This window comes from Danio aesculapii, chromosome 5, assembly GCF_903798145.1.
Source record: "Danio aesculapii chromosome 5, fDanAes4.1, whole genome shotgun sequence".
NCBI lineage: Eukaryota > Metazoa > Chordata > Actinopteri > Cypriniformes > Danionidae > Danio > Danio aesculapii.
The window spans coordinates 5,665,816-5,693,392 of record NC_079439.1 but is presented as its reverse complement, the minus strand read 5'-3'; the positions used below and the strand labels follow the sequence as shown (position 1 = coordinate 5,693,392).

The following is a 27,577-nucleotide window of genomic DNA, read 5'->3' as shown; positions in this document are numbered from 1 at the left end:
AAGACATGTGGAGGATGCCAATTTTAGGCGCATTACTGAAGTGCAGTACAGGCATGGAAACACCGCAATCAAACTATTACCATCATGTAGGATTTTCGCTGCGTTTTGCGACAGGATAGTCCACACACACGCGCGGCTGTTTGACACTATTCTTTGCACCTACCGAGTCAGTGAAAACCGCAGACACATACACCGTGAAACGCTGAGGTTTTTTCCCCATACGGCATGCGGTATTAAATTCCATTAAATCAACACTCTTCCAGCACTTCCTCACATCCAATATCTCGTTTGTCACGGGGGCATGCATGAAACGTTCCCGAATGAAAGTGAACGTGCCAAACTGCAGTTAAAGTCGACAAATTAAAAATGAAACAGCTGCAATTCACCCAAAACGTGGATAGCGTGGTGACGCAATGACATTAATCAAATTATTTGCTATACCAAGTAAAACAGGATCATGAAAAGAACATTCAAAAAGCAACTCATGTATACACAACATATTATTGTCTTAATTAGATTAAGGTAAATAATTCGATTACTGATATCCATGTAAACCTAGTCAGTGTATAACAGTGGTTTGTTCTGTAGATGACTGAAAAACTATTATTGCTTAAAGGGGCTAATAATATCGATCTTAAAATGGTTTAAATAAAATTTATTTTATTCTAGCTGAAATAAAACAAATAAGACTTTCTTCAGAAGAAAGAATATAATAGGAAATACTGTGAAAAATTCCCTGCTCTGTTAAAACTCATTTGGGAAATATTTAAAAAAGAAACATCACAGGAGGCTCGAATAATTGTGACTTTTGCTACTTTAATACAATCTACATTGATGAATAATGGTAATGGTATACACAATACTGATGACATTCATTTCTTTCAAACAGGGCGACTCCATACGTCACGCCATTGGCCAGTCGTTGGGTTACAGTGATGGTCTGCGAGGAAACCCACTTTACAGCCCTCATGGCCTGAATGTAAGTTACAGAGAGAAACAAAACCATGGGGCGTTTCCATTATATGTGCAAAACTGTTGATTTAAATAAAACCTATTATGACTTGATGCCATTTCCATTAACTAAGTGCTTTGTGATAAACGTGTCCTCTTGTTTTAAAGAGATTATGTTAAAATTAGGTTATTAATTAGTTACTCAACCTCATGTTGTTATAACCCCCTAAAACCTGTGTTCATTATCAAAAAGTTATTTTATTTATTTATCTTATAAAGTTTTAGTCTATTTATTTATTTATTCAAGAGGTGTGCATTTATTATTATTATAAATATTATTATGCGATATTATGTTACATACAGTTAAAGTCAGAATTATTAACCCCCTTGGATTTTTTTGTTCTTTTTTAAATATTTCCTAAATGATGTTTAATAGAGGCAACGCAGTGGCGCAGTAGGTAGTGCTGTCGCCTCACAGCAAGAAAGTCGCTGGTTTGAGCCTCGGCTGTGTAAGTTGTCGTTTCTGTGTGGAGCTTGCATGTTCTCCCTGCGTGTGGGTTTCCTCCGGGTGCTCCGGTTTCCCCCACAGTCCCAAGACAAGCGGTGCAGGTGAATTGGGTAGGCTAAATTGTCCGTAGTGTATGAATGTGAATGAGTGTGTATGGGTGTTTCCCAGAGATGGGTTGTAGCTGGAAGGGCATCCGCTGCATAAAACATGTGCTGGATAAGTTGGCGGTTCATTCCGCTGTGGCAACCCCGTATTAATAAAGAGACTAAGCCGAAAAGAAAATGAATGAATGAATGTTTAACAGAGCAAGGAAATTTTTACAGTATGTCTGATAATATTTTTTATAAAAGCTAACATTTTACATTTTACTAAAAAATAAAGTTTTAAGGTCAAAATTATAAAAAAAAATTTCCGATAGTCTACAGAACAAACCATCGTTATACAATAACTTGCCTAATTACCCTAACCTGCCTAGTTAACCTTGAAAAATATCTAGTCTAATAATATTTACTGTCATCATGACAAAGATAAAATAAATCAGTTATTAGAAATGAGTTATTAAAACTATTATGTTCAGAAATGTGTTGAGAAAATCTCCTCTCTGTTAAACAGAAATTGGGAAAAAAAATAAACAGGGGGGCTAATAATTCTGACTTCAACTGTATATATATATATATATATATATATATATATATATATATATATATATATATATATATTGTGTAACAAGCACCAGCGATCCAGCGGCACCGGATCTACATGAACTACATGCACATCACACCACACACTACAACTTCCAAAATGCCTTGCACTGATCTCCCCGGTCTCAGCTGAAGCGCACGAGGACACACACTTACACAGACACTGCTGTGGTCAATATTCTAATTATTAGGAGGACTATATATTCTAGTTTGTGTTTCACTCTGGTCGTGGATTGTTAATTTGTTTCATTAAATCTCTGTTATATGCTGCATTTGGATCCGCACTTCATTTCTTTCTTCACCCTATACACGCCAAACATAATGTGTATTTAAACTACCTTCATGCACCCTGAATTGCCTCAAATTGCCACAGAAAATTTTTAGGAAAATAGGGAAAAAATACAGTGAATTAAATTAAATTAAATTTTTAAATGTCATTTTTATTTTATTTTATTTTATTAAAAAAATCGATAAAAAAATAAATGTATTTATTATTAATTATTAATATTATTTTATTATTTTATTTTTTAATATTCATTTATTTATTATTATTATTACTTTTATATGTATATCTGTGCTTCATTTTAATTTAATTTATATTAATTTAATTTTTAAAAAATAGCAAATTTGTGAAAATGTTATTAAAATAAAATGAATTAAATTATATATATATTTTTGGGGTGGGAGGCTGAGAGGATATGATTGGTGTTTAGTGATTTAGTGTTGAGACAACCTGTAATTTCTGAATGGCCTTATTGAATATAATCAAAAATAATAGTAGCTAAATGAGTATAGTTACACTGTAACATGGACACCCTAAATCAAACTGTAACCAAACATTCCTGCAATATACGGCCCTTTTTACTAAACTGACATGTTTCAATTAGGCATATTTCGAATTCGCCATTTAAATTTGCAAAATTTGAAGCATAATTAAAACACGACGAGTGTATTATTTAAAAACAAAACCCATTCTGAACATGCATTCAAACACAGATGACAAAATATATGTTCACTCATCTAAACAGACTCAAATTGATTGATTCGTTGTCCTTCAACTTAGTCCTTTTATTCATCTGGGGTCGCCACAGCGGAATGAACCGCCAACTTATCCAGCATATGTTTGACACAGCGGATGCCCTTCCAGCTGCAACCCAGTACTGGGAAACATTCATACACACTCATACACTGCAACCAATTTAGTTTCAGACTCAAATTATTATTTACAATTAATATTATTTTTATTTGTTGATATCTGCGTATTTAAGCTACTTCATGCACCTTAAATTTACCCGAGGGGAAAATTAAACTGAAATAAATTAGGGTGGCACGGTGGCTCAGTGGATAGGACTGTCGCCTCACAGCAAGAAGGTCGCTGGTTCGAGTCCCGGCTGAGTCAGTTGGCATTTCTGTATGTTCTCCCCGTGTTGGCGTGGGTTTCCTCCGTGTGCTCCGGTTTCCCCCACAGTCCAAACACATGCGCTATAGGTGAATTGGATGAAATAAATTGGTCGTAGTGTATGAGTGTGTGTGTGAATGAGTGTGTATGGATGTTTCTCGGTACTGGAAGGGCATCCACTGTGTAAAACATATGCTGGAATAGTTGGCGGTTCATTCTGCTGTGGTGACCCCTGATGAATGAAGGGACTAAACCGAAGAAAAATGAATGAATGGATAATCAAATACTTATTTTGAGGGAGTGAGGGTATGTTGAGACAACCTGTAATTTCCTATTCTGCATCGTATGTATTAAGTATTGCCTTAAGTATCACAGATGACAAAATATATGGACACTTTCCATCTAAACAGACTCAAAAACTCAAAAGCTGTAGTGTAAAGTGCATTAGAGTCTGAATACTGAAAGCGGTGGTGAAGGACTAATCTCCTCACAGCAGGTCTTCTGGACTCATTCAGACACATGCTGTATGATCAAACCATGAGCCCACAAAGACGACAGGCCAGATTAATTCTGGCTGAGGTGATGCTGCCTCTGTGAAAAGCCAAAGATAAACGTATGGATTCATATTAATATTCACACACGAAGCTGTTTGCCAGGAAGGAAAGCAAATGAACTCCATTTCCATTTTAGCAAAATGCATCTAATAACAAACATACAGTTGAGATTATTCGCCCTCCTGTGAATTTCTTTTCTAATATTTCCCAGATGATGTTAAACAGAGCAAGGAATTCTTCACAGTATTTCCTATAATATTTTTTCTTCTGGAGAAAGTCTTATTTGTTTTATTTCGGCTAGAATAAAAGCAGTTTTAAATTTTTGATGAACCATTTTAAGGTCAAAATTATTAAGCAATATTTTTATCCCATTGTGTACAGAACAAACCACTGTTATACACTCACCGGCCACTTTATTAGATACACCTTACTAGTACCGGGTTGGACCCCCTTTTGCCTTCAGAACTGCCTTAATCCTTCGTGGCAGAGATTCAACAAGATACTGGAAATATTCCTCAGAGATTTTGCTCCATATTGACATGAGAGCATCACGCAGTTGCTGCAGATTTGTCGGCTGCACATCCATGATGTGAATCTCCCGTTCCACCACATCCCAAAGGTGCTCTATTGGATTGAGTTCTGGTGACTGTGGAGGCCATTTGAGTACTGTGAACTCATTGTCATGTTCAAGAATCCAGTCTGAGATGATTTACGCTTTATGATATGGTGTGTTATCCTGCTGGAAGTAGCCATCAGACAATTGGTACACTGTGGTCATAAAGGGATGGACATGGTCAGCAACAATAATCAGGTAGGCTGTGGTGTTGACACGATGCTCAATTGGTACTAATGGGCCCAAAAAGTGTGCCAAGAAAATATCCCCCACACCATTACACCACCACCATCAGCCTGAACCGTTGATTAAAAGCAGGATGGATCCATGCTTTCATGTTGCTGATGCCAAATTCTGACCCTACCATCCGAATGTGCAGCAGAAATGGAGACTCATCAGACCAGGCAACGTTTCTCCAATCTTCTATGGTAAAATTTTGGTGAGCCTGTGTGAATTGTAGCCTCAGTTTCCTGTTCTTGGCTGACAGGAGTGGCACCCGGTGTGGTCTTCTGCTGCTGTAGCCCATCCGCCTCAAGGTTGGACGTGTTGTGTGTTCAGAGATGCTCTTCTGCAGACCTCAGTTGTAACGAGTGCTTATTTGAGTTACTGTTGCCTTTCTATTAGCTGGAACCAGTCTGGCCATTCTCCTCTGAACTCTGGCAACAACAAGGCATTTGCGCCCACAGAACTGCAGCTCACTGCATATTTTCTCTTTTTCAGACCATTCTCTGTAAACACTAGAGATGGTTGTGTGTGAAAATCCCAGTAGATCAGCAGTGTCTGATATACTCAGACCAGCCCGTCTGGCACCAACAACCATGCCACATGTCAAAGTCACTTAAATCCCCTTTCTTCCCCATTCTGGTGCTCGGTTTGAACTGCAGCAGATCGTCTTGACCATGTCTAAATGCCTAAATGCATTGAGTTGCTGCCATGTGATTGGCTGATTAGAAATCTGCATTAACGAGCAGCTGGACAGGTGCACCTAATAAAGTGGCCGGTGAGTGTATAACAATTTGCCTAATTACCCTAACTTAACCCTAATTAAGCCTTTAAGTGTCACTTTAAGCTGTATAGAAGAAGTCTTCAAAAACATCTAGTAACATATTCTGTACTTTCATCATGGCAAAGATAAAATAAATCAGAAATGAGTTACATCATCAGAAATGAGTTATTAAAGCTATTATGTTCAGAAATGTGTTGAAATAAAATCTTCTCTTCATCAAACAGACATTGAGGAAAAAATATACAGGGGGGCTGATAATTCAGGAGGGCTAATAATTCTGATTTCGACTGTAAATCTGAACCGTGCATTGTGTAAGGGTGGATTTGCAGTCCATTTTCTTATCGCTGTAATAAAATATGAAACTGGAATTGCTTGCAGCTTTTTTTTTTTACAGATGTGAAAAGCGTCTTTCCTAGATGAGGTTTGATAAGGCAGGCTTCATAATGGAGTCGATCTGGAGTCGCGGCGTTAAAGCTTCATTTATCTACTGAGGCAGACAGAAAAGCGGCCTGACTATAATACCGACACCAGGAGAAAATAATAACCACACAGAACTTCAGATGTCATGGACACTTAATGATATTTGTTATTGACGTTTACACAACCTTCTCTTCAGGGGTGTGACCAAAATTACAAGTCATTTCATTTGATGCTAATTATATACTTCATGATATAGTTATTTAAATTGGTAGTTGAAGTGCTATATAATAAATTAAATGAAAAAAACTATCCCTTTAAAGGTGACCTACTGTATTATGCCCCTTTTTACAAGATGTAAAATAAGTCTCTGATGTCTCTAGAGTGTGTGAGTGAAGTTTCATCTCAAAATATCACACAAATAATGTTTTCTAACTCTTTGAAACTGCCCCTTTTAAGCTTAGATCATAATTGTGCTGTTTGGGTGACTGTCACTTTAAATTCAAATGAGATTGGGCTCTTTTCAAAAGAGGGCGGAGCTACAAATGCCTGTGTGTCAGCAAAGTGGCAAATTCATAAACAAGACTAACTCCCTATGCTAATGAGGGAGAGATGGTCACTAGTGGGCGGGGCTTTCCCCGTCTGATGACATGTACAAATGGAGAATGTCAATGAAAGTGTTTCTGGATACTGTTTTTATGAAGTCTGATTATAAAACAAATATATCATATGAGAAGCACTTCTCACAAAACAGATGCTTTACACATATAAATACTTGTGTAGAAATGTTTATTACTAACTTTTCCATGAACATAATTTGATTATAACTGCAGATCAATGACAGTGCGAAACAGCCTACTGTAACGTCTGTAATTATATCGAATAAATAAATAAATGCAACTTAAATGAACACGTACAGACCATTACAGTCTCAGATATGTTACCAACTACAGAAAAACTACACACAGTATACATTTAGTCCTTATTTGGGTTCAAAAAGCAACATGTAACCCACGGACAGTGCAAACCTCTCATCTGCATCTTTAATCTTCACCAGCACATGTGATTTCTGTTAGAGAGTAATTCCGTCATCCTGATTTCATAATAGTCCAAAAGGCAATGATAAACATGGCAGTTTGTTCGTGATTCAGGTTGCTGAAACAATTTGGTCATGAGTTTTGTCGGGCTTCTCCTTTGTTTGTTCGCGCTTCACTCTCGCGTTTGTCCATTTCTTTTCTGAAAGGATCAGATGTCGAAGACACTTCAATAATCACACACATGTTGTTATCATCAGCTCATGAAGTTCGTTATATCAAATATAGACGTGATCGCGAGCTCCCTGGAGAAAGCAAAAACCGCTCGCCACTCGCACCTTTAGACGGCCTCATAAAACAACAACAGGACATGGCAGATTTTGCTTTGTGGCTGTACGTCAAGACAACGACAAGGTTTGATTGAGCTTGGGTCATCCATGGCTCGTTATTATATGCATATAGTATTACGATGTAATGTCTCGGCTGTGTATTTAAAAAACATGGCGGTTCCTTTGTTTTCATTCTGGCTAGCTCCACGAGCTCATGATGTATCTCTGTAACCAATCAGCGTTCAGCTGCGCGTGTAGCCCCACCTTTTGGTACCCTTTCTCATGTTTGGTACCCTTTCAAAAGGGCGCCAAAAAAGTGGTACGGTACGGTACGGTACGCCTTTTGACAGTGGAAATGGCCATAAAAAGCATACCGAACCAAACCGTACCATACCAATCAGTGGAAATGGGCCATAACTACAGCAAGTTTGTGGATATGTTTTATCTAATCTCACTCTTTACAATCAGTAGCAGCTAATGTCTCCATCCCATCCTTAACTTGATGTTTTCTGTGTGTATTTGTAGGGTAATGGTGTTTGGCATGATGCCGTCACTCCTTCATCAGTCACGTCTCCTATAGAGGGAACAAACAGCATTCACTCAGATACCTCTAACTGACCAGTTCCCCTAACCGGACAAGCCACAAAATCTCCAGCGATAACTAATGAAGCAGACCTAAAACTGCACTTTGACCAAAAGAGAACCACACTGCAAAAATGAACCCAGGATTAATGGCTCCAGTTTTCTTTCCAGAACTGGTGATACCTCACCAAACATCACCAACATCGTTGTGCAAACGAGGGACACTTTTCTCAAAATCTTTGTGAACATTTTAGAAAATATATATTATGGTTTGAATTGACTTGTAAAACTGTTTTCTTGCACACTGTTAAAAAAAGATTAGTTGACTTTACTTAAAGTGAGTAAACCTGTTGCTGTTAAAGCGATTAGTTGACTTTACTTAAAGTGAGTAAACCTGTTGCTGTTAAAGCGATTAGTTGACTTTACTTAAAGTGAGTAAACCTGTTGCTGTTAAAGCGATTAGTTGACTTTACTTAAAGTGAGTAAACCTGTTGCTGTTAAAGCGATTAGTTGACTTTACTTAAAGTGAGTAAACCTGTTGCTGTTAAAGCGATTAGTTGACTTTACTTAAAGTGAGTAAACCTGTTGCTGTTAAAGCGATTAGTTGACTTTACTTAAAGTGAGTAAACCTGTTGCTGTTAAAGCGATTAGTTGACTTTACTTAAAGTGAGTAAACCTGTTGCTGTTAAAGCGATTAGTTGACTTTAGTAAACCTGTTGCTGTTACAGCGACTAGTTGACTTAACAATGTGAGTAAACCTGTTGCTGTTAAAGCGGTTTGCTGACTTTACTTAAAAAAGTGAGCAAACCAGTTGCCTTTAAAGCAATTTGTTGACTTTACTTCATAAAAGCAACAGGTTTACTCACTTTTTAGTGATTAAAATGACTTGTGAGTTGACATGTGAGTAAACACTTTTAAAGCAATTTGTTGACTTTACTTAAAGTGAATTAACTCTTTTAAAGTGAGTAGTTGACTTTACTAAAAGCAAGTAAACACTTTTAAAGCAAATAGTTCACTACTTAAAGCGAGCAAACTCTTAAAAAAGAAATTAGCTATCTTTACTTAAAGTGAATTAAACTCTTTTAAAAGTGATTAGTTGACTTTATTTAAATTAAATAAACTCTTTTAAAGTGGTTAGTTTACTTAAAGTAAAGAAACTCATTTAAAGTGATTAGTTGACTTAAAGCCAGCAAACTTTTAAAGCAATTAGTTGACTACTTTAAGCAAAGTCAACTAATCACTTTAAAAGAGTTTATTTACTTGAAGTAAATAAACTCTTTTAAAGCGATTAGTTGACTTTACTTTAAGTAAATAAACTCTTTTAAAGCGATTAGTTGACTTTACTTGAAGTAAATAAACTCTTTTAAAGCGATTAGTTGACTTTACTTGAAGTAAATAAACTCTTTTAAAGCGATTAGTTGACTTTACTTGAAGTAAATAAACTCTTTTAAAGCGATTAGTTGACTTTACTTGAAGTAAATAAACTCTTTTAAAGCGATTAGTTGACTTTACTTGAAGTAAATAAACTCTTTTAAAGCGATTAGTTGACTTTAAGTAAATAAACTCTTTTAAAGCGATTAGTTGACTTTACTTGAAGTAAATAAACTCTTTTAAAGCGATTAGTTGACTTTACTTGAAGTAAATAAACTCTTTTAAAGCGATTAGTTGACTTTAAGTAAATAAACTCTTTTAAAGCGATTAGTTGAATTTACTTTAAGTAAATAAACTCTTTTAAAGCGATTAGTTGACTTTACTTGAAGTAAATAAACTCTTTTAAAGCGATTAGTTGACTTTACTTGAAGTAAAGAAACTCTTTTTAAGCTTTTAGTTGACTTTACTTAAAGTAAATAAATTCTCATAAAGTGGTTTGTTGACTTTACTTAAAGTAAATAAACTCTACTCCATTGATGAGTTAAAGCAAGCAAACACTTTTAAAGTGATTAATTGGCTTTACTTAAAGTAAATAAACAGTTTTAAAGTGATTAGTTGACTTTACTTAAATTAAATAAACTGTTTTAAAGTGATTAGTTGACTTTAAAAGAGTTCATTCACTTTAAGTAAAGCGATTAGTTTACTTAAAGCGAGGAAACTCTTTTAAAGTGGTAAGTTGGCTACTTAAAACTAATAAACTTTTTGAATGCAATTAGTTGACAACTTAAAGTAAGAAAACTAATTTAAGGTGGTAAGTTGACTTTACTTGAAGAGAGTAAACTTTTTAAAATGATTATTGATTATTAGTTTTACTTTAAAAAGAAGTAAACAGAATAAATAAGTCAACTGAACAATAACAAGTCACAATGGATTTACCGACTTTTTAAAGTAAAGTCAATTTGTTTCTTATTTTATATTTAGGCAACAGGTTTACTCCATTTTTAAGTACAATAACTATAACACCTTTTTACAGTGCACAGTACATGTTGTTCGTATGTCCACTTTTTTTCTCATAGATCACCAAAATAATTTTTTAAATATTTTTTAGTATTTTTAATGATTTACCATGATCATTGATGTTATTGATTATAAATGTCATTGATGATTTAGATTTACCCAGACTTTAACAAATTACATATGAAATAATATTGCAGTCATGCATATTCCAAATCATGTATTTATCATATTTATTATTTATAGTTGGCTCCAGAAGTAAAATACTATTAATAATAAATGAATTGATTTCATGTGTATAATTTCAGGTACAGTAAAAAACAATGTTTTACTTAGAAATTGATAGTAAATTTGATTTAACATTACATAGAAATGGCAACTAGTGCATTTGAATTAAACATGACATTGTAAATTTGAAACTGTGATAGTACTTTCTTGTAAAATATTTGTTATATATAGCTTACGGTGAGTCCATGATTTAATTTAAGTCCAGATTGGTTTATAATTCTTTGCTAAACAATGTTTTATCATGTCTATGGAGAAAATGCATGTGAATTTTACTTCTGAAGCCAATTGTTCAGCTCTAATATCAGTTACAGTGACAATTATTAACATCTGCAATATTTTATATGATCTTCTTTGCATTGCAATCCAAATATATGTATGATTTATCAAGCAAATAATCAAAGTATCAGCACATATACTGTATCTGTACATTAAACTAAGAGCATTTTTGATTGTTATTCTTTGAACTCCTCACTTATATTCTGTATGACAGTCTATTCAGATCAGTTTTCATTTTAATATACTTTCATTCATACTGTCATATTTTAAAAATGATAAATGCTTTAATGTATTAACAGAATTCACACTGCGAGCAACTCTCTATGAAGAATAATTCATGTAAAATGACTAGTTTTTGATAAAGGAAATACTTGTTGTTTCTGGCCAAAAATGGTGTTTCAATAAACATTTCGAATTGAGATTCTTTCTGCCTGTTTAAAAACTTCTCACACAAACTTCACTGGTTTTCTGTACACATTACAAATGGTTTGTGTTTGTTAGATGGTCATATGCATTTTAATTTTAATGACGCTGTTCACTAACGGATAAAAATATGCAACCCAGGCTCATTCAGAATACGTTGCCCTATATACATTTGTGGAGCAATCAATCAATCAACCAACCAACCCAACAACCAACCAACCCAACAACCAGCCAACCCAACAATCAACCAACCAACCGACCAACCCACTAATAAATCATCCAATCAACTCAACAATATATACTGTGTATATATATATGTATGTATATATATATATATATATATATATATATATATATATATATATATATATATATATATATATATATATATATATATATATATAAAACATTTTTAGGGACGTAAACAATAACAAGGTCCTAATGTATTTCCTGTTTGATGTTTTTAATTTCCATGGGTTCTGTGAATCCTAAAAGCTCCACATATTAACAAATAATGTTATGATAGCAGTTTTAACGTTAAGATAGGATTGAATTGTCTTTTGTTACAGTTATGAAATAGTTTGGCACAAGCAGGAAATGTTTATGGGCCAATGACATGACCTCATTGAAATGGTCTATATATATATATATATATGTATATATATATATATATATATATATATATATATATATATATATATATATATATATATATATATATATATATATATATATATATAGTAATTAGTATATAGTAATTAGATATACTATATATAGTATATATATAGAGTATAAGTAATTCCAGTGTTATGGATGTGACATTTGCAGTAAAAACTCAAAACATGAACTCACATAGAAAGTAGATGTTAACATTATATTGAAACTTTTGTTTATATTTTCCAGAACATCTGACCACAGAGTTACGGGACCAGAAAAATATCAATCTGTTAACATGTTTTGTACTTTAAATGAGGGAAATAAACATGCGCTATGGATGTGACAAAAAAAGTCTGAGGATTTACAGTATACAACATCCTTTGTAGAAATTTTGTGAATTAAACTGCACAACCCAAAAGAAACAATGATCATCAAAAGGATAAGAGTCGGCTCACTATAAAACAAAAATGATTTTATTTTATTTTATATTTTCACATTTATGAGGAAAAAGTGTCATTATGGATGTGACGTCTCTCCGTTATGGATGTGACAGACGTGAAATTGCCACTTGTGTGACTTTGGTAAATCAAATATAATAGTTTGAAAATAGTACTGTAAAATACCTGGTTACCTAAAAAACCTTGGTGACAACTTTTGAAAAAAAAAATTCATGGCAAGGTTGACATTTGCACAGAATTGCTCATATATATATATATATATATATATATATATATATATATATAGATAGATAGATAGATAGATAGATAGATAGATAGATAGATAGACAGACAGACAGACAGACAGACAGACAGACAGACAGACAGACAGACAGACAGACAGACAGACAGACAGACAGACAGACAGACAGACAGACAGACAGACAGATAGATAGGTTATCACTTATTTAAAAAATACAACAATGAGGAAAGACAGACAAATGTATACACAGACAGACAAAAAGATATACAAACAAAAACATATACAGATAGACAGACAAATAGATATACAGACACACAAAGAAATATACAGACAGACAGACAGACAGACAAATAGATAGAGGGACAGATATACGGACAGACAGAACAACAGACAGACAGACAGACATAGATAGATAGATAGATAGATAGATAGATAGATAGATAGATAGATAGATAGATAGATAGATAGATAGATAGATAGATAGATAGATAGATAGATAGATAGATAGATTCAGATCTTTATTTAAAAAATACAACAATGAGGAAAGATTTGTCAGATTAATTTGTTTATTGGCAGAATAAAGCTACTACAAGAAACAAGAATTATCCATTTAATTGCGATGCTTGCAAAACCCCTAAAAGGCATAGTTCGCCCATAAATGAAACTGTATTTACCATTTGCTTGCACTCAAGTGGTTAAAACGTTCATTCAACAGTTTCTTTCGATACAAAAAAAGCAAACATTTAGAACAATGTTACAAACTGGTAACCACTGACTTCCATAGCATGAAAAACAAATACAATGGAAGTCAAAGGTTTCCAACATTTGTCAAAGTATCTTGTTTTGTGTTTGAAAGTGAAAAAATAAAACTAAAAAGGCTTTCTGACAAGTAAAGTGTAAGTAAATGATGAGAGAGTCTTCATTTAAGTGAACTATCCCTTTAAAACAACATCAAATAAGAAGAACTTAATTAAAGAAAGCCTAAAACATGTGCTGAGTTTGATTAGTTAGCATCTACAAACACACACACACACACGCACACACACACACACACACAATATACAGAAGGCATCGTCAGCTTTGGCAAACGGAGCTTCATTAATAATTCCACCTGAGTGGCAATAAATCTGCGGTGGTTCTCGATGAAGCGGCAACACACGCTCATAAATCAGCCAGATTACAGGACGATATTTCACGATCTCACGTCTATTTCTGTCAGTCGAACTAATAGCCTGCGCCGATCCCTCACAGTGATAGCTCATGAATCCCAGATTTGTTTTCAAAATGTCAACGGTGCAATATGCAATCTCACTGACAGCGGCAAAATGCCCTTTAATTATTTATTTAGCCCCGTGCTGTCAGTGAAAGGGCTGAGGCTGAAGACGAGAGGTCAGAAAACGCGGCCGCTGCATTAATGACGGCTTTCCATGAAAAACAGCCGAGCGTTTCGCGGCTTATCAAGATCAAAACATCCGCCAGAGTCTCAGATTGCGTATTGATGAAATGTCTGCAGCGTATGACTCTTTGTGTGGCTTAATTGCAATTCACCAGCCTATTTAGAGGGAGAGATTTGTTTGTCTGTGTCGGCGTCAATTGAGCTCAAGTTGTTGCCCTCGTGAAATTATGTGCGGCAGTTTTGACAAGCCGCAAAATAACCTTTCGAGACTGCATTTGATCTACATTTACTACACAGCTGAGCAGTAAAGCAAGTCAACGATAACACAACTGACTCTATTTCAGCAGCACACATCTCCTACAAAAATAAATAAATAAATGACTGCCTTTATATTATTTAGGCTTAAGTAAATTGTCGTAACTTAAGCTTAAGGTGACTGATTAAAATCAGTCAAATATGTATAATGTTCTGGCAGAAAATTAGCTGTATATTTTATGTATATATGAAATTTATTTGTTGAAATTTACCGTCAGACAGCCAGCCAACCAACAACCCAACTGACAATCAATCAATTAACCCATCCAACAACCAACTAACCAATCAATCAAGCCAACAACCAATCAATCAATCAATCAAATTAATCAAATCAATCAATCATCCAACCAACACAACAATCAACTAACCCAGCAACCAACCAATCAACCCAACATCAAATCAATCATCCAACCAACCCAACAATCAACCAACCCAACAACCAACCAATCAACCCATCAATCAATCAACCAAACAATCAACCAACCTGCCAACTCAATCAACCAACTGACCAACCCACCAATAATTCTTCCAATCAACCGAACAAACAATCAATCACACAATCAATCGAACAACCAACCAACAACCCAACCAATCAATCAACCAACCATCCATCCAACCAACCACACCAACAACCAATCAATCAATCAACCAAAAAAAACAATCAACCAACCAGCCAAGCCAATCAACCAACTGACCAACCCACTAATAAATCTAACCAACCAACATCCCAACCAATCAATCAATCAATCAATCAATCAATCAATCAATCAATCAATCAATCAATCAATCAATCAATCAATCAATCAATCAATCAACCAACCAACCAATCAACCAATCAATCAATCAATCAATCAGTTAATCCAACTAATTAATCAATGAGTAAATAAATCAATCCAACCAATCCAACAATCAATCAATCATTTTATCAATCAATCAATCAATCAAACAACCAACTCATAAATTATCTAACCAGCAATTAACCAACAATCGCAACAATCAATTAATCAAACAAAACATCAATCAATCAAACAACCAACCAACCAACCAACCAACCAACCAACCAACCTACCAACCAACCAACAACTCAATCAATCACTCAATCAATCAATCCAACCAACCAACCAACCAACCCATCAATCAATCAAACAACCAACCAATAAATTATCCAACCAATTCAGCAATTAACCAATGATCGCAACAATCAATTAACCAAACAATACATCAATCAATCAATCAAACAACCAACCAACAAACCATTCAATCAATCAATCAATCAATCAATCAATCATCCAGCCAACCAACACGACAATCAACCAACCCAACAACCCAACAACCAAATAACCAACCCATCTTCCAATCATTCATCCAACCCAACAACCAAACAATCAACCCATCATCCAATCATTCATCCAACCAACCAACCCAACAATCAACCAACCCAACAACCAACCAATCAACCCATCAACCAACCAACCAATAAATTATCCATCCAACTCAGCAATCAACCAACGATCGATCAATCAAACAACCAACCAACCAACAACTCTACCAACCAACCAATCAATCAATCATTCAACCAACCCAACAATCAACCAACTCAACAACCAGCCAATCAACCCAACAACCAATCAATCATCCAACCAACCCAACAACCAACCAATCAACCCTTCAATCAATCTACCAAACGATCAACCAACCTGCCAACTCTATAAACCAACTGACCAACCTAACAATAAATCTTCCAATCAACCCCACAATCAACCAACCAAACCAACCACACAATCAATCAATCAATCAATCAATCAATCAATCAATCAATCAATCAATCAATCAATCAATCAATCAATCAATCAATCAATCAATCAATTAATGAAACATCCAATTAATCAATAAACCAACCAACCCAACAGTCAACCAACCAACTAATAAATCATCCAATCAACCCAGCAATTAAGCAACCAACCCAACAACCAACGCACGCACGCACACACACACACACACACACACACACACACACACACACACACACACACACAATAAATGATTACCTTTAATCCTGCTGTGGTCAATTAATCTGACTCTACTCTGATTGGTCAGTTAATCATTCTTTGATTGGTTAGTTATTCTGTCTCTGTTCTCATTGGCCAGTAAATCTTACTCTGCTCTAAGTCAACTCTTCTCCGATTGGTCGATTAATCCTACTCTGCTCTGATTGGTCGGTCAATTCTTCTCAGATTGGTCGATTAATCCTACTCTGCTCTGATTGGTCAGTCAATCTGTCTCTGATTGGTCGATTGATCCTACTCTGCTCTGATAGGTCAGTCAATCCTTCTGTGATTGGTCAATTAACCCTACTCTGCTCTGATTAGCCAGTTTATCTTACTCTGCATTGACTGGTCAGTTAATCCTTCTCTGACTGGTCAATTAATCCTACTCTGCTCTGATTGGTTAGTCAAGGTTCACTGATTGGTCAAATAGTTCTACTTTGCTCTGATTGGCCTGCAAATCTTACTCTGCTCTGATTTGCCAGTTAATCCTTTTCCGATTGGTCAATTGCTCTGATTGGTTAATAAATCTTACTCTGCTCTGATTGGTCAGTCAATCCTTCTGTGATTAGTCAATTAATCCTACTTTGCTCTGATTGGCCAGCCAATGCTTCTCTGATTGGTCAGTCAATTCTTCTCCGATTGGTCGAGTAATCCCACTCTGATCTGATTAGTTAGTCAATCCTTATCCAATTGGTCGATTAATCCTACTCTGCTCTCACTGGTAAGTCAATCCTTCTACAATTGGTCAATTAATTCTTCTTTGCTCTCATTCGGCAGTATATCTTACTCTGCATTGACTGGTTAGTTAATCCTTTCCCAATTGGCCGATTAATCCTACTCTGCTCTGATTGATCAATTAATCCTACTTTGCTCTGATTGGCCAGTAAATATTACTCTGCTATGATTGGTCAGTCAATCCTTATACAATTGGTCAATTAATTCTTCCCTCTTCTCTGGTTGGCCAGTATATCTTACTCTGCATTGACTGGTTAGTTAATCCTTCCCCAGTTGGTCGATTAATCCTACTCTGCTCTGATTGATCAGTTAATCCTTCTCTGATTGGTCAACTAATCCTACTTTGCTCTTATTGGCCAGTAAATATTACTCTGCTATGATTGGTCAGTCAATCCTTATACAATTGGTCAATTAATTCTTCCCTCTTCTCTGGTTGGCCAGTATATCTTACTCTGCATTGACTGGTTAGTTAATCCTTCCCCAGTTGGTCGATTAATCCTACTTTGCTCTGATTGGTTAGTCAATCCTTCTCCGACTGGTCGATTAATCCTCCTCTGATTGATCAGTTAATGCTTCTCCGATTGGTTGATTAATCCTACTCTGCTCTGATTGGTTAGTCAATCCTTCTCTGATTGGTCGATTAATCCTACTCTGCTCTGATTGGTTAGTCAATCCTTCTCCGATTGGTCGATTAATCCTACTCTGCTCTGATTGGTTAGTTAATCCTTCTCCGATTGGTCAGTTAATCCTACTCTGCTCTGATTGGTTAGTCAATCCTTCTCTGATTGGTCGATTAATCCTACTCTGCTCTGATTGGTTAGTTAATCCTTCTCCAATTGGTCAGTTAATCCTACTCTGCTCTGATTGACCAGCACATCTTACTTTTCTATGCTATTCTAGTTCTATTCGGTTAGTAAATATTACTTTGCTCTCATTGGTCAATTAATCCTTCTCTCATTGGTCCGTAAATCCCTGATTGGTCAGTTTATCCTGATTGGTCAATTTATTCTACTCCGCTCGGAGTTAGTCCCAGAATTTACATTTGATTTGAAGATTTTTATCATTAATTCTGTTATTTTTCTGCTTATTCCTTTTAAACAATCATCGATATACAAATATGATTTTATTATAACTATTTCTGAAGCAGAGCATCCCTGCTCTGATTGGTCATTACTCTGCTCCAATTGGTCAGTTAAACATTCTCTGATTGGTGATCCTGTTATTTTTCAGCTTAATCCTCTTTGATATACAAATATGGCTTGATTTTTATATTTCTGATGTGTATGTGCTTCATTTTATCCTAAAACATGACTGATCCCTCAATAAAAAAGAAAACATGCATTATTACATTTCCAAGCAACTGGACTTTTTGTGTCAAAGCACGATAAGAAGGGAGAGCGGAAAATAAAGTCTGAATTGTAAAGGGAAAGTATGAGCTGAAGCTGATCCGCAGCCAGCAGGCATCATAAAGGCTATGCAAATCACAGCGGCCGTCTGCCTCGTTAATATTAAACATGGGTTATTAGACGGAGCAAAAGCCTGACCCCCGGAGCGGCTCAGCACACCTCCTGAATAATTAATGGCGTCTGATTATGTTAATCAGGAGCGTTTCAGGAGAGCTGGGGATTTGCTCGGGGTGTCGGATGACTCGTGCCGTGGGCTTTTCTTTTTATCTGCTGTCAACTCAATCTGTGTTACGCCACTACATGCATGCTTTTTTCTTTCTTTTTTGCAGAAGTTGATCCTGCAAGAAAAGGTCCTACACTGTTAGAAATGTCTGTGTGTTCAATGGTTAAAAATGCTGCAGTAAAAAGCCATAATATGGTTAACAGTTATATATATATGCTTATTATATGTACAGTGAATTCATTCATTCATTTCCTTCGGCTTAGTCCCTTTATTCATCAGGGGTCGCCACAGCAGAATGAACCACCAACTTATCCAGCATATGTTTTACACAGCGGACACCCTTCCAGCTGCAACCCAGTACCGGTAAACATCCATACACACTCATTCACACAGCACACACACTCATACACTACGGACAATTTAGTTTATCGATTCATCTATAGCGCATGCGTTAGGCCATCTAGTGAAGTGCTATGTAAACCTCATTCCAGCCATGGTCTTTAGTCTCATTGTAGGGCTGGGCGATATGGGCAAAAAATCATATCTCAGTATTTTTCAGAGGAATGTGTCACGGTTCGATGAGGGGAAAAAGGGGCGAGGACCCAAGTGCAGGGTAAAGTAATATTTATTATAATAATACAAAAATAAAAAGGCAAAAACAGCAAAACAAACTACCCCAAGGGGGAAAACATAACTATAATGCAAAAAGACAAACAAACTTGGTTGGGCTGACAAGACAAGGCTAGAGTAGGAACACAGGGGGAGTATAGACGAACTGGCACAGGACAGCAGACATGAGGAGAATATAAGCAGGAGTACATCAACACACAAACAGATGAACATAATTTACTAATAATGGGTTAACAAGGAGGGTGGGACTAGACAATAGACGGGAGAGCACCTGACACAAAGAGACAACACAAGCCATGTGCTCACATAAAACAAGACTAGAACACGCAGCTAATGAGAGAACTCATTAACCGCGTGCGTATGACAAGACAACAACACTGAAGCACACAACAAAAGACGCAAGACACGAGCACACGATAAGTGAAAACACCTTACCGTGCGCTCACACAAATGCAACGCGCATGTTTCATCTCAGCGCCAACCAAAACCGAAACCAACTAGACAGAGATGCTGAGAATGAAACAGCGCGATGCTGACGAAACAACACAAACATGAGTACAAGAGCGCGCGTCCCAAGGACGCGCAGACCCCGCGCGCCCGCATCAAGCGGGAGAGCGCACGGTCCGCGCGCACCTATGACAACGCGCACCCAGACAATGACAAAACAAGTGCTCGACCCAAGAAAACTCGAGCCAAGCACTACAGGACAAGACAAAACAGAGCTAGTGTCCGGACTCTGCCACCAAAACAAGAATTTACAAGACCAGAGTGGCAGAACCCTGACAGAATGACGGTATACAATATATATATATATACACACATATATCAGAGCAGATCATTCACATTTTCACATGAAATGCAAGGTTTTGTCATGGTGTATCTTGTAGCTCTATATTTATATATTATTTTAAATGTCTCTGTGTGATTGGTAAACTAGTCTTAATTTCACTGTAAAATTTCACTTGTATATCGTCACCTTAGAATTATAAGGTTCTATCTGACATTTTTGTCAAAATTGAGTTATTCACATATTCTTATTAAATAACAGCTTATTTACAATATGTGATGTTTTTTTTTATAAGTTGTTTACATTTTAACACTTTTAATTCAAGAGTTCCCACTTAGATATGCTTGGCATTTAAAGCAGGTTTGGCATGCTGTCCCGGGAGAGAACCCTGAGCTCGGAGATATTTGAGCCCAGGGCTCCCGCCCAGTTAATAAGCATATCAGGAGATCCGAGATCAGGTAGGTCTCAAGAGCTCCCCCTTTAGAAAAGGGGAGAAAAAGGAGGAGATGGGGTGGAAGGGGGGATTCTTCCAAACGAAGATAGAGCAGTAGGAAAAAAATGATCCATTTATAGTAAACTAGGATCACTCTGATTAGATTATTACTGATTACAGATGAGAGGCCAGACATGCTCAATCATATCACATGCTCCTCTCAAAATTAGTTTATGAAACTTCACTTAAAAAACAAAAATGGTTTCTCTACAAAATTGAACTCTAGCTTGGCTCTATAAGGTTCTTTCTGTTAGCCAATCAGCATTTTTTAATGCACGCACAAGGACCAATCAGGATCAGCTTTGTTTGTAATTTCACCGAATTGCTCCATTGACAGCGGGAAACACCAGAAAGACAAAAGTCACACAAAATCAGAGTCGACTAAATAATGCACCACACTAAATTGAGAAGAAACCTGAAACTGAAAAGATGTGCGTAAATGTGATGATTTAGAAGCATTTTTTGACATTGGGATGAAATGTTATATTTTACACTGTTGAAAAAGAAATGTAATAAATATCAAATGTGAAATATTTGTATTTGTTTCTATATAGTCAGTGAAACATTTTTCAGTGTTTATTAAACTCATTTGCTCATTGTCTGTTTTCCTTTAAAGTCTTTAAATTTGATATTAAGCTTTGACGGACAAATACTCAATTGAATTGATAGGGCAAATAATAGAATACATATCATTCAATAATTCATATAAATCATAACATTTAATAAATATTAACATATTAATTTTATAATCACAGTCTTGTATGATTAATTTGAACAAGAAAAAATATTCATCCTAAAACATTAAATAAATGTTATAGAAAGCAAAACTGTAACTTTCTCAAGCATCAACATATTGTTATAACACCAAATTAAATATTTTTTGATTGTATTTCTTGAAAAGTAATGCTTCAGTGAATGATCTGCCAGATTGAACCTTATTTATACTCACTTATATATACCCCCCCCCCCCACATCTGTTTGTTCTGAGTTGAGTATATAAGGGAATGGTGTGCAATGAGTCAATAGGATCTTGTAAGCAAGATGCCCCATTGCAGAGCTTCTGAGCTTTTGCATCAAGACTTATATGCTGATCTTTGAGTAATTGATGTAGTACATATTTGAATTGGCTTTTTATTCTTTGATTCTGTGACTGGCATGGTATACTTTCAACACAGGCTCATTGTGAAAACGTAGCCCTGCGGACGTTTCCGGAGACAGCGAATTACGTAGGCGGAGGTACGTATGGCTGCATTTCATTTTTTTTAAACGAACGCTACGGGGCGGAGTGATGCCATTTCTTTTCGCGCTTACCAGCTGACCGCTTACCTCCGTATGGACGGCATTCCGGCTGCTACCAGTTTGCCCCGTTAGCGCACCACGTACGCCGCCAGATTTGACATGCAGAGAGGAGTTGACTACGAAGATGGAGGTTCGAGTCCAGTGAAGAGTGGTTCCAGAAAGCAGGTAAGACAAAAACGGAATCCAAAATATAAAACAAACAAGTGAATAGCAGGGTGAAGATGTGGTAAAATCTGAGAACGTGGTAAATAAATAAAAAAAATCAGACGAGGGCTTTTATTTTTTTGGATTGCTTTTGAAACATGTTGGTTGGGTTTAGGGAGGTGGGTGGGTAGGTCAATCGATAAAATTGGTTGGGTTTAGGGAAGGGGGAGGGAGGGTCAGCCGATCATTCACTCAATCAGTCAGAAAGTCTGTCAAAAAGTGAGTCGACAGCGGCCTCTGGTGGGTTTACGTGAGAACAGCAGGCACGAATGGCACTCGCGAGGGAAATTTGAAATCTCAATAAGCGTACACAGCGACCTGCAGAAAAATGTGCCACCGGGACGTATTTCGTGGTCTCCAGAAACGTCCGTGGAGGTACGTTTTCAGAATGAGCCTGGGTTGTATACTTTCATCTGCAAAATAAAGTGTGAAGTTTTGATTCCTTCTGAATTCTCCTGAACTCTTTTATATGCAGTAGATAAAGTGGAGTCTGCGCTACCATTATGTTCGTGACATGATTATATCGATTTTAAAGACACATTTGACTGTGATCTTTTAATGATCTAATCACTGATATTAGCAAGTTGTATTGAAATGGCTTACTCAACTACTCTTTTACAATGAGTGAGCAGTTGGCAACCATACTATTTGAGTATTGGTTAACCCTACATCCTCTGACTAACTTCAGAGTGTTTAGATAATGTTCGTGAGAAGACACACAAACCCGAGAAGTGAAACTCTGAGCGGCGTTAGGTCCCTAATGAACGTATAACTGAAGAGTATGGGATTAGATATAGATCAAAACTCTGAATTAAGTCATAAATGATAGTTGTGATCCGTTCTTACAATTAGAAATACAGTCTAAATTTGACGGTCACTTAAAATTGGAGTCAGATTAAATTCGGAGCTGAAAACCCAATATAGATAAATTCTAATAAATAACACAATTGTTTTCAGAAGCACTAGAAAAGGCTTGTGCATTTAACCTTCAACCATGCTGTTAGTTTCGTCATTGGGCTAATAGATGGTCTCTTCTACACAATTTGATTTGCGATTTAATATTGAGAATCAAGCTTGAGAATCTCAGTATAATGTGCAGCACATCCTTTAAATGAAAGGAATATACAACATACTTTAACTGTATATTAAAATCTATATTTATGAACTGTCTATATAAACATGCATTTACATAACAGCTCCTGTAATTGCAATGGTATAGGATTCCCAGTGAATTTTCAAAATCGCAATATTCAATCACACTTTTAAAGGGGAAATGAAGCACTCAGTCAATTTTACATTATTTTGTTGGCGCCAATTTGGTAGTGGTTAAGTGAGCCGATGTATAGCACCATGGTGCTCACGGCGACCTGAGTTCAATTCCTGACTCTAGGTCCTTTGCAGACCCTTCCCCTCTCTCTGCTCCAAATACTTTCCTGTCTGCAACCTCTACTGTTCTTTCCAAATAAAGGTGAAAAAACCCTAAAAAATTATTATTATAAAAAAAATTTATAAAATAAAAATAAAAAGTTGACATTATTTTGTACATTGGACTCCACTTTAATGAAAATATATTAAACAAACTCGACTCGAGACTGTAAAGCCTAATTTAACCCAATGTGTGAAGTTGTGGACGAGGAGCTGCTGCAAATATAAGCGTCAGATGTGTGTCTAATATAAAATAAATACAGTTGAAGTCAGAATTATTAGCCCCCCTGAATTATTAGCCCCCTTGTTTATTTTTTTCCCTCAATTTCTGTTTAACGGAAAGCAGATCTTTTTCTGCACATTTCTAAACATAATAGTTTTAATAACTCATTTCTAATAACTGATTTATTTTATCTTTGCCATGATGACAGTAAATAATATTTGACTAGATATTTTTCAAGCACTTCTATACAGCTTGAAGTGAAATTTAAAGGCTTAACAGGCGAACAAAGCCTAAAGGGGCTAATAATATTGACCTTAAAATGGTTCATAAAAAATTTCAAACTGCTTTTATTCTAGCCAAAATAAAACAAATAAGACTTTCTCCAGAAGAAAAAATATTATCAGACATACTGTGAAAATTTCCTTGCTCTGTTAAACATCATTTGGAAAATATTTAACAAAGAAAAAAAATTCAAAGGGGGGCTAATAATTCTGACTTAAACTGTGTGTTTATTCTACTTTTATTTTTTCCCCATTTAATTACCAATCATTTGATGTGCTTTGATCCACTCTCTGTATTATGACTGCCTGTCTGGGTTTCAATCATGGTAGTAAACAATGGAACACAAAGACTGGACAGCCTAATTTAACCCAATGCATGAAGCTGTGGACGTGCATCGCAGAGCTTGTGCAAATATAACAAATACAAGCATTAAAGTCTCTTAAATTGTGTATTTTTCCTATTTTAATACCTTTCGTTTGATGCACTTTGGTCCACGCTGCTCCAGTGCCGCCTGACGAGGGGATTTACAGTCAGACTAATGCAACGATTAAAGTCATACATCAAGTCTGTGTGGATTACGTCAAGACGATCAACTCGATCTCTCAACATGAATGAAGGACGTAAAAACCTGCCATGTGAAAAAACGCGCTGATTTTAGTTTGGTTTGAACACAAGCAGAGGTAATCAGCTGAAGTAGTGAAAAGTGAAAGTACCCGCCCCCATTACGTCAGTAGAGGACCTTGTTGAAACCATGGTTGAAACCCAGACAGGCAATCAGGCAGAAAGTGAACCAAAGTGCATCAAATGATCGGTAAAGGGACAAAAACGCCCACAACTTCACGCATTGGGTTAAATTAGGCTTTACAGTCTCCGTGTTCAGTCCTTTACCTCCACTGTGTCTGTTCAGCTGAGGGAACGGAACCAACCCCATGGTGTCAGACACAGCGTTATTCCAAGATGGTGGCGCCCTAGCTCTAAAAGCTATAGTAAAACATGCTGTTTTCTTCTAAATGGTTACATTAATCGAGTTTGTTTAATATATTTTCATTAAAGTGGAATCAATAATGTCAACTTGACTGAGTGATTCATTTCCGCTTTAATGTTAATGAAAGTTTGAAGCAGTAATTCTAACCATCAGACAATTTACCCTGGTTTACCTTGAAAACGGTATTCGTGACAATATTACTTGTAGAGAGCTTCTGCACTCATAACAGGTTGCTGGATATTTATATGTGTATATCAGCCTGAGGGCTCGATAATGAGAGCTTGAGACTGACCTCCACTTGACCCTCATTTGTCCTGGATCCTCTTTTTCCCCAGGGATGAGGAGCAGAAATGATGACCAGCAGATCCCACATCAGTCTCTCACAGCTGAAGACGGCCAGCGGGAGAAAAACGGCCACAGAAATCCCAGCATCAGCATCCGACGCTCAGGGCCATCCTTTAGCTTCAATATCCTGGAGGAGAAGATGAAGATGATTGCCCAAATAATGGCTTTGTGAGGCTGGAGAAAGATTGATATGAGATATACAGTATATGAGCAAAAAAGATGAGATTTCGTTTTTTAGGAATAGCTTGAAAAGTATTTTTAGCAATTTTCAGCATCAGGAGAAAGTGACCGGCTTATACCAGAATGAATTTACAGCTGGTTTGGTGATGGTAGCAATAAAAAAAGAGCTTTTTAGAAAAGACGACTGACTGAGGAAACCACAATGATTCATATTTGGTGTAGGATCTGCTTTGAAGGATTTTTGACTAAAAAGCTGCCAGTAAATTTCACAAGAAATTACAAAGAAATGCAATAAATTATACATATAATTAATATTTAAAAACTGTCAAAAAAGTCTTTAAAATTTCCTAAGACAAGTGTAAAGCTGCTGAGGGTACCTTAGCTCTTCTTTGGTCCTGTGTTCAAATTCTGAATTTTTTGTTAGAAATATTTCAGTACTTTGCTGACGTTTAGGATTGTGTTTTACTCCCTGACCCCATGGCAGCAATTTTTGGCTGCTCAGATTTTGTGGAGACTCTCAACCGAAATGTACGGTTACCTGTTCAGCATGATCATAGCTTAAAAAGTTATCCTTTGCTTTTGGAAGAAAAATGTTAGGCCTCTTTTTTCTGACTGGCTTCTCTGACTCACCTTGAAGGAGAAGTTTCTGCTATCGTAAATGCTCATCCTTTAATACCTGTTTCTACAGATCCGACCAACCCTCTCCTTCTAACCCCAGAAACACTTCTCACACAAAAGACTGGTGTACTCACACCTCCAAATGGAACCTTTAAGGAAAATGACCTCTATTGGCTCGTTTCCACTGACTGGTACGGTACGGTTCGGTTTGGTACGGGTCACCTTTATCAGGCTTGCGTTTCCACTAACAAGGGTACCCTTTTGGTGGGCGTGGTGTATGACAGAAAGTTTCAGTCGACGTCATTCTCGCTCAAGGAAATGTCTACAATAAAGCTGTACGGGTCACTCACATATTATATGAGAAGCACTTCTCACAAAACAGAGGCTTTACACACATAAATACTTGTGTAGAAATGTTTATTACTAACTTTACTATGAACATGAGTTGATTATAACTGCAGATCAATGACAATGCGAAACAACCTACTGTAACGTCTGTAATTATGTTAAATAACGAAATAAATTAACATATATACACACATACAGCCCCTTAGAGTCTCCGATATGTTACCAACTACAGAAGAACTACACACAGCAGACATTTCGTCTGTATTTAGGTTCAAAACAACACAAAATATAGCCTACAGTCAGTGAAAACCTCTCATCTGTGTCTGTAATCTTCAGCAGCACATGTAGCCTCTGTTAGACAGTAAATCCATCATTCCCGGTTCATATTAGTCCAAAAGGTGAAGATAATAAGTTAGTTATACATGGCATTTTGTTCATGTTTGCTGAGAAATAATCTGCTCCTTTTTTTCCGGCTTCTACTTTGTTTTTTCGCGCTTCACTCTCAATTTTTTGTTTTCATTCTGGCTTGTTGCATAAGCGAATGACGTATCTCTGTAAACCAATAGCGTTCAGCTGCGCGTGTGGCTCCGCCTTTTGGTACCCTTTCTCGTGTTTGGTACCCTTTCGAAAGGGTGCCGAAAAAGTGGTACGGTACGGTTCGGTTCGCTTTTTGACAGTGGAAACGGCCATAAAAGCATACCAAACCGAACCGTACCGTACCGTACCACTCAGTGGAAACGGGCCTTATATTCGCCAATGGAGACAAGTTCAAAGGTTAGCATCGATGGAGAAATGAGTATCTAACCACTCTAC

The 27,577-nt window shown here is 36.4% G+C and overlaps 1 protein-coding gene across 2 annotated transcripts in view; it reads left to right on the top strand.

The window, feature by feature from the left end:
* Positions 1-8,795, top strand: part of pbx3a (pre-B-cell leukemia homeobox 3a) — a 95,348-nt gene extending 86,553 nt beyond the window's left edge. For both annotated transcript variants that reach the window (XM_056457273.1, XM_056457275.1), the window contains 2 exons: positions 890-979; positions 8,038-8,795. In XM_056457273.1, coding sequence (XP_056313248.1) covers positions 890-979; positions 8,038-8,130 — 183 coding nt within the window. In that variant the 3' untranslated portion in view covers positions 8,131-8,795. The remainder of the gene's footprint in view (positions 1-889; positions 980-8,037) is intronic.
* Positions 8,796-27,577: the final 18,782 nt, after the last annotated feature.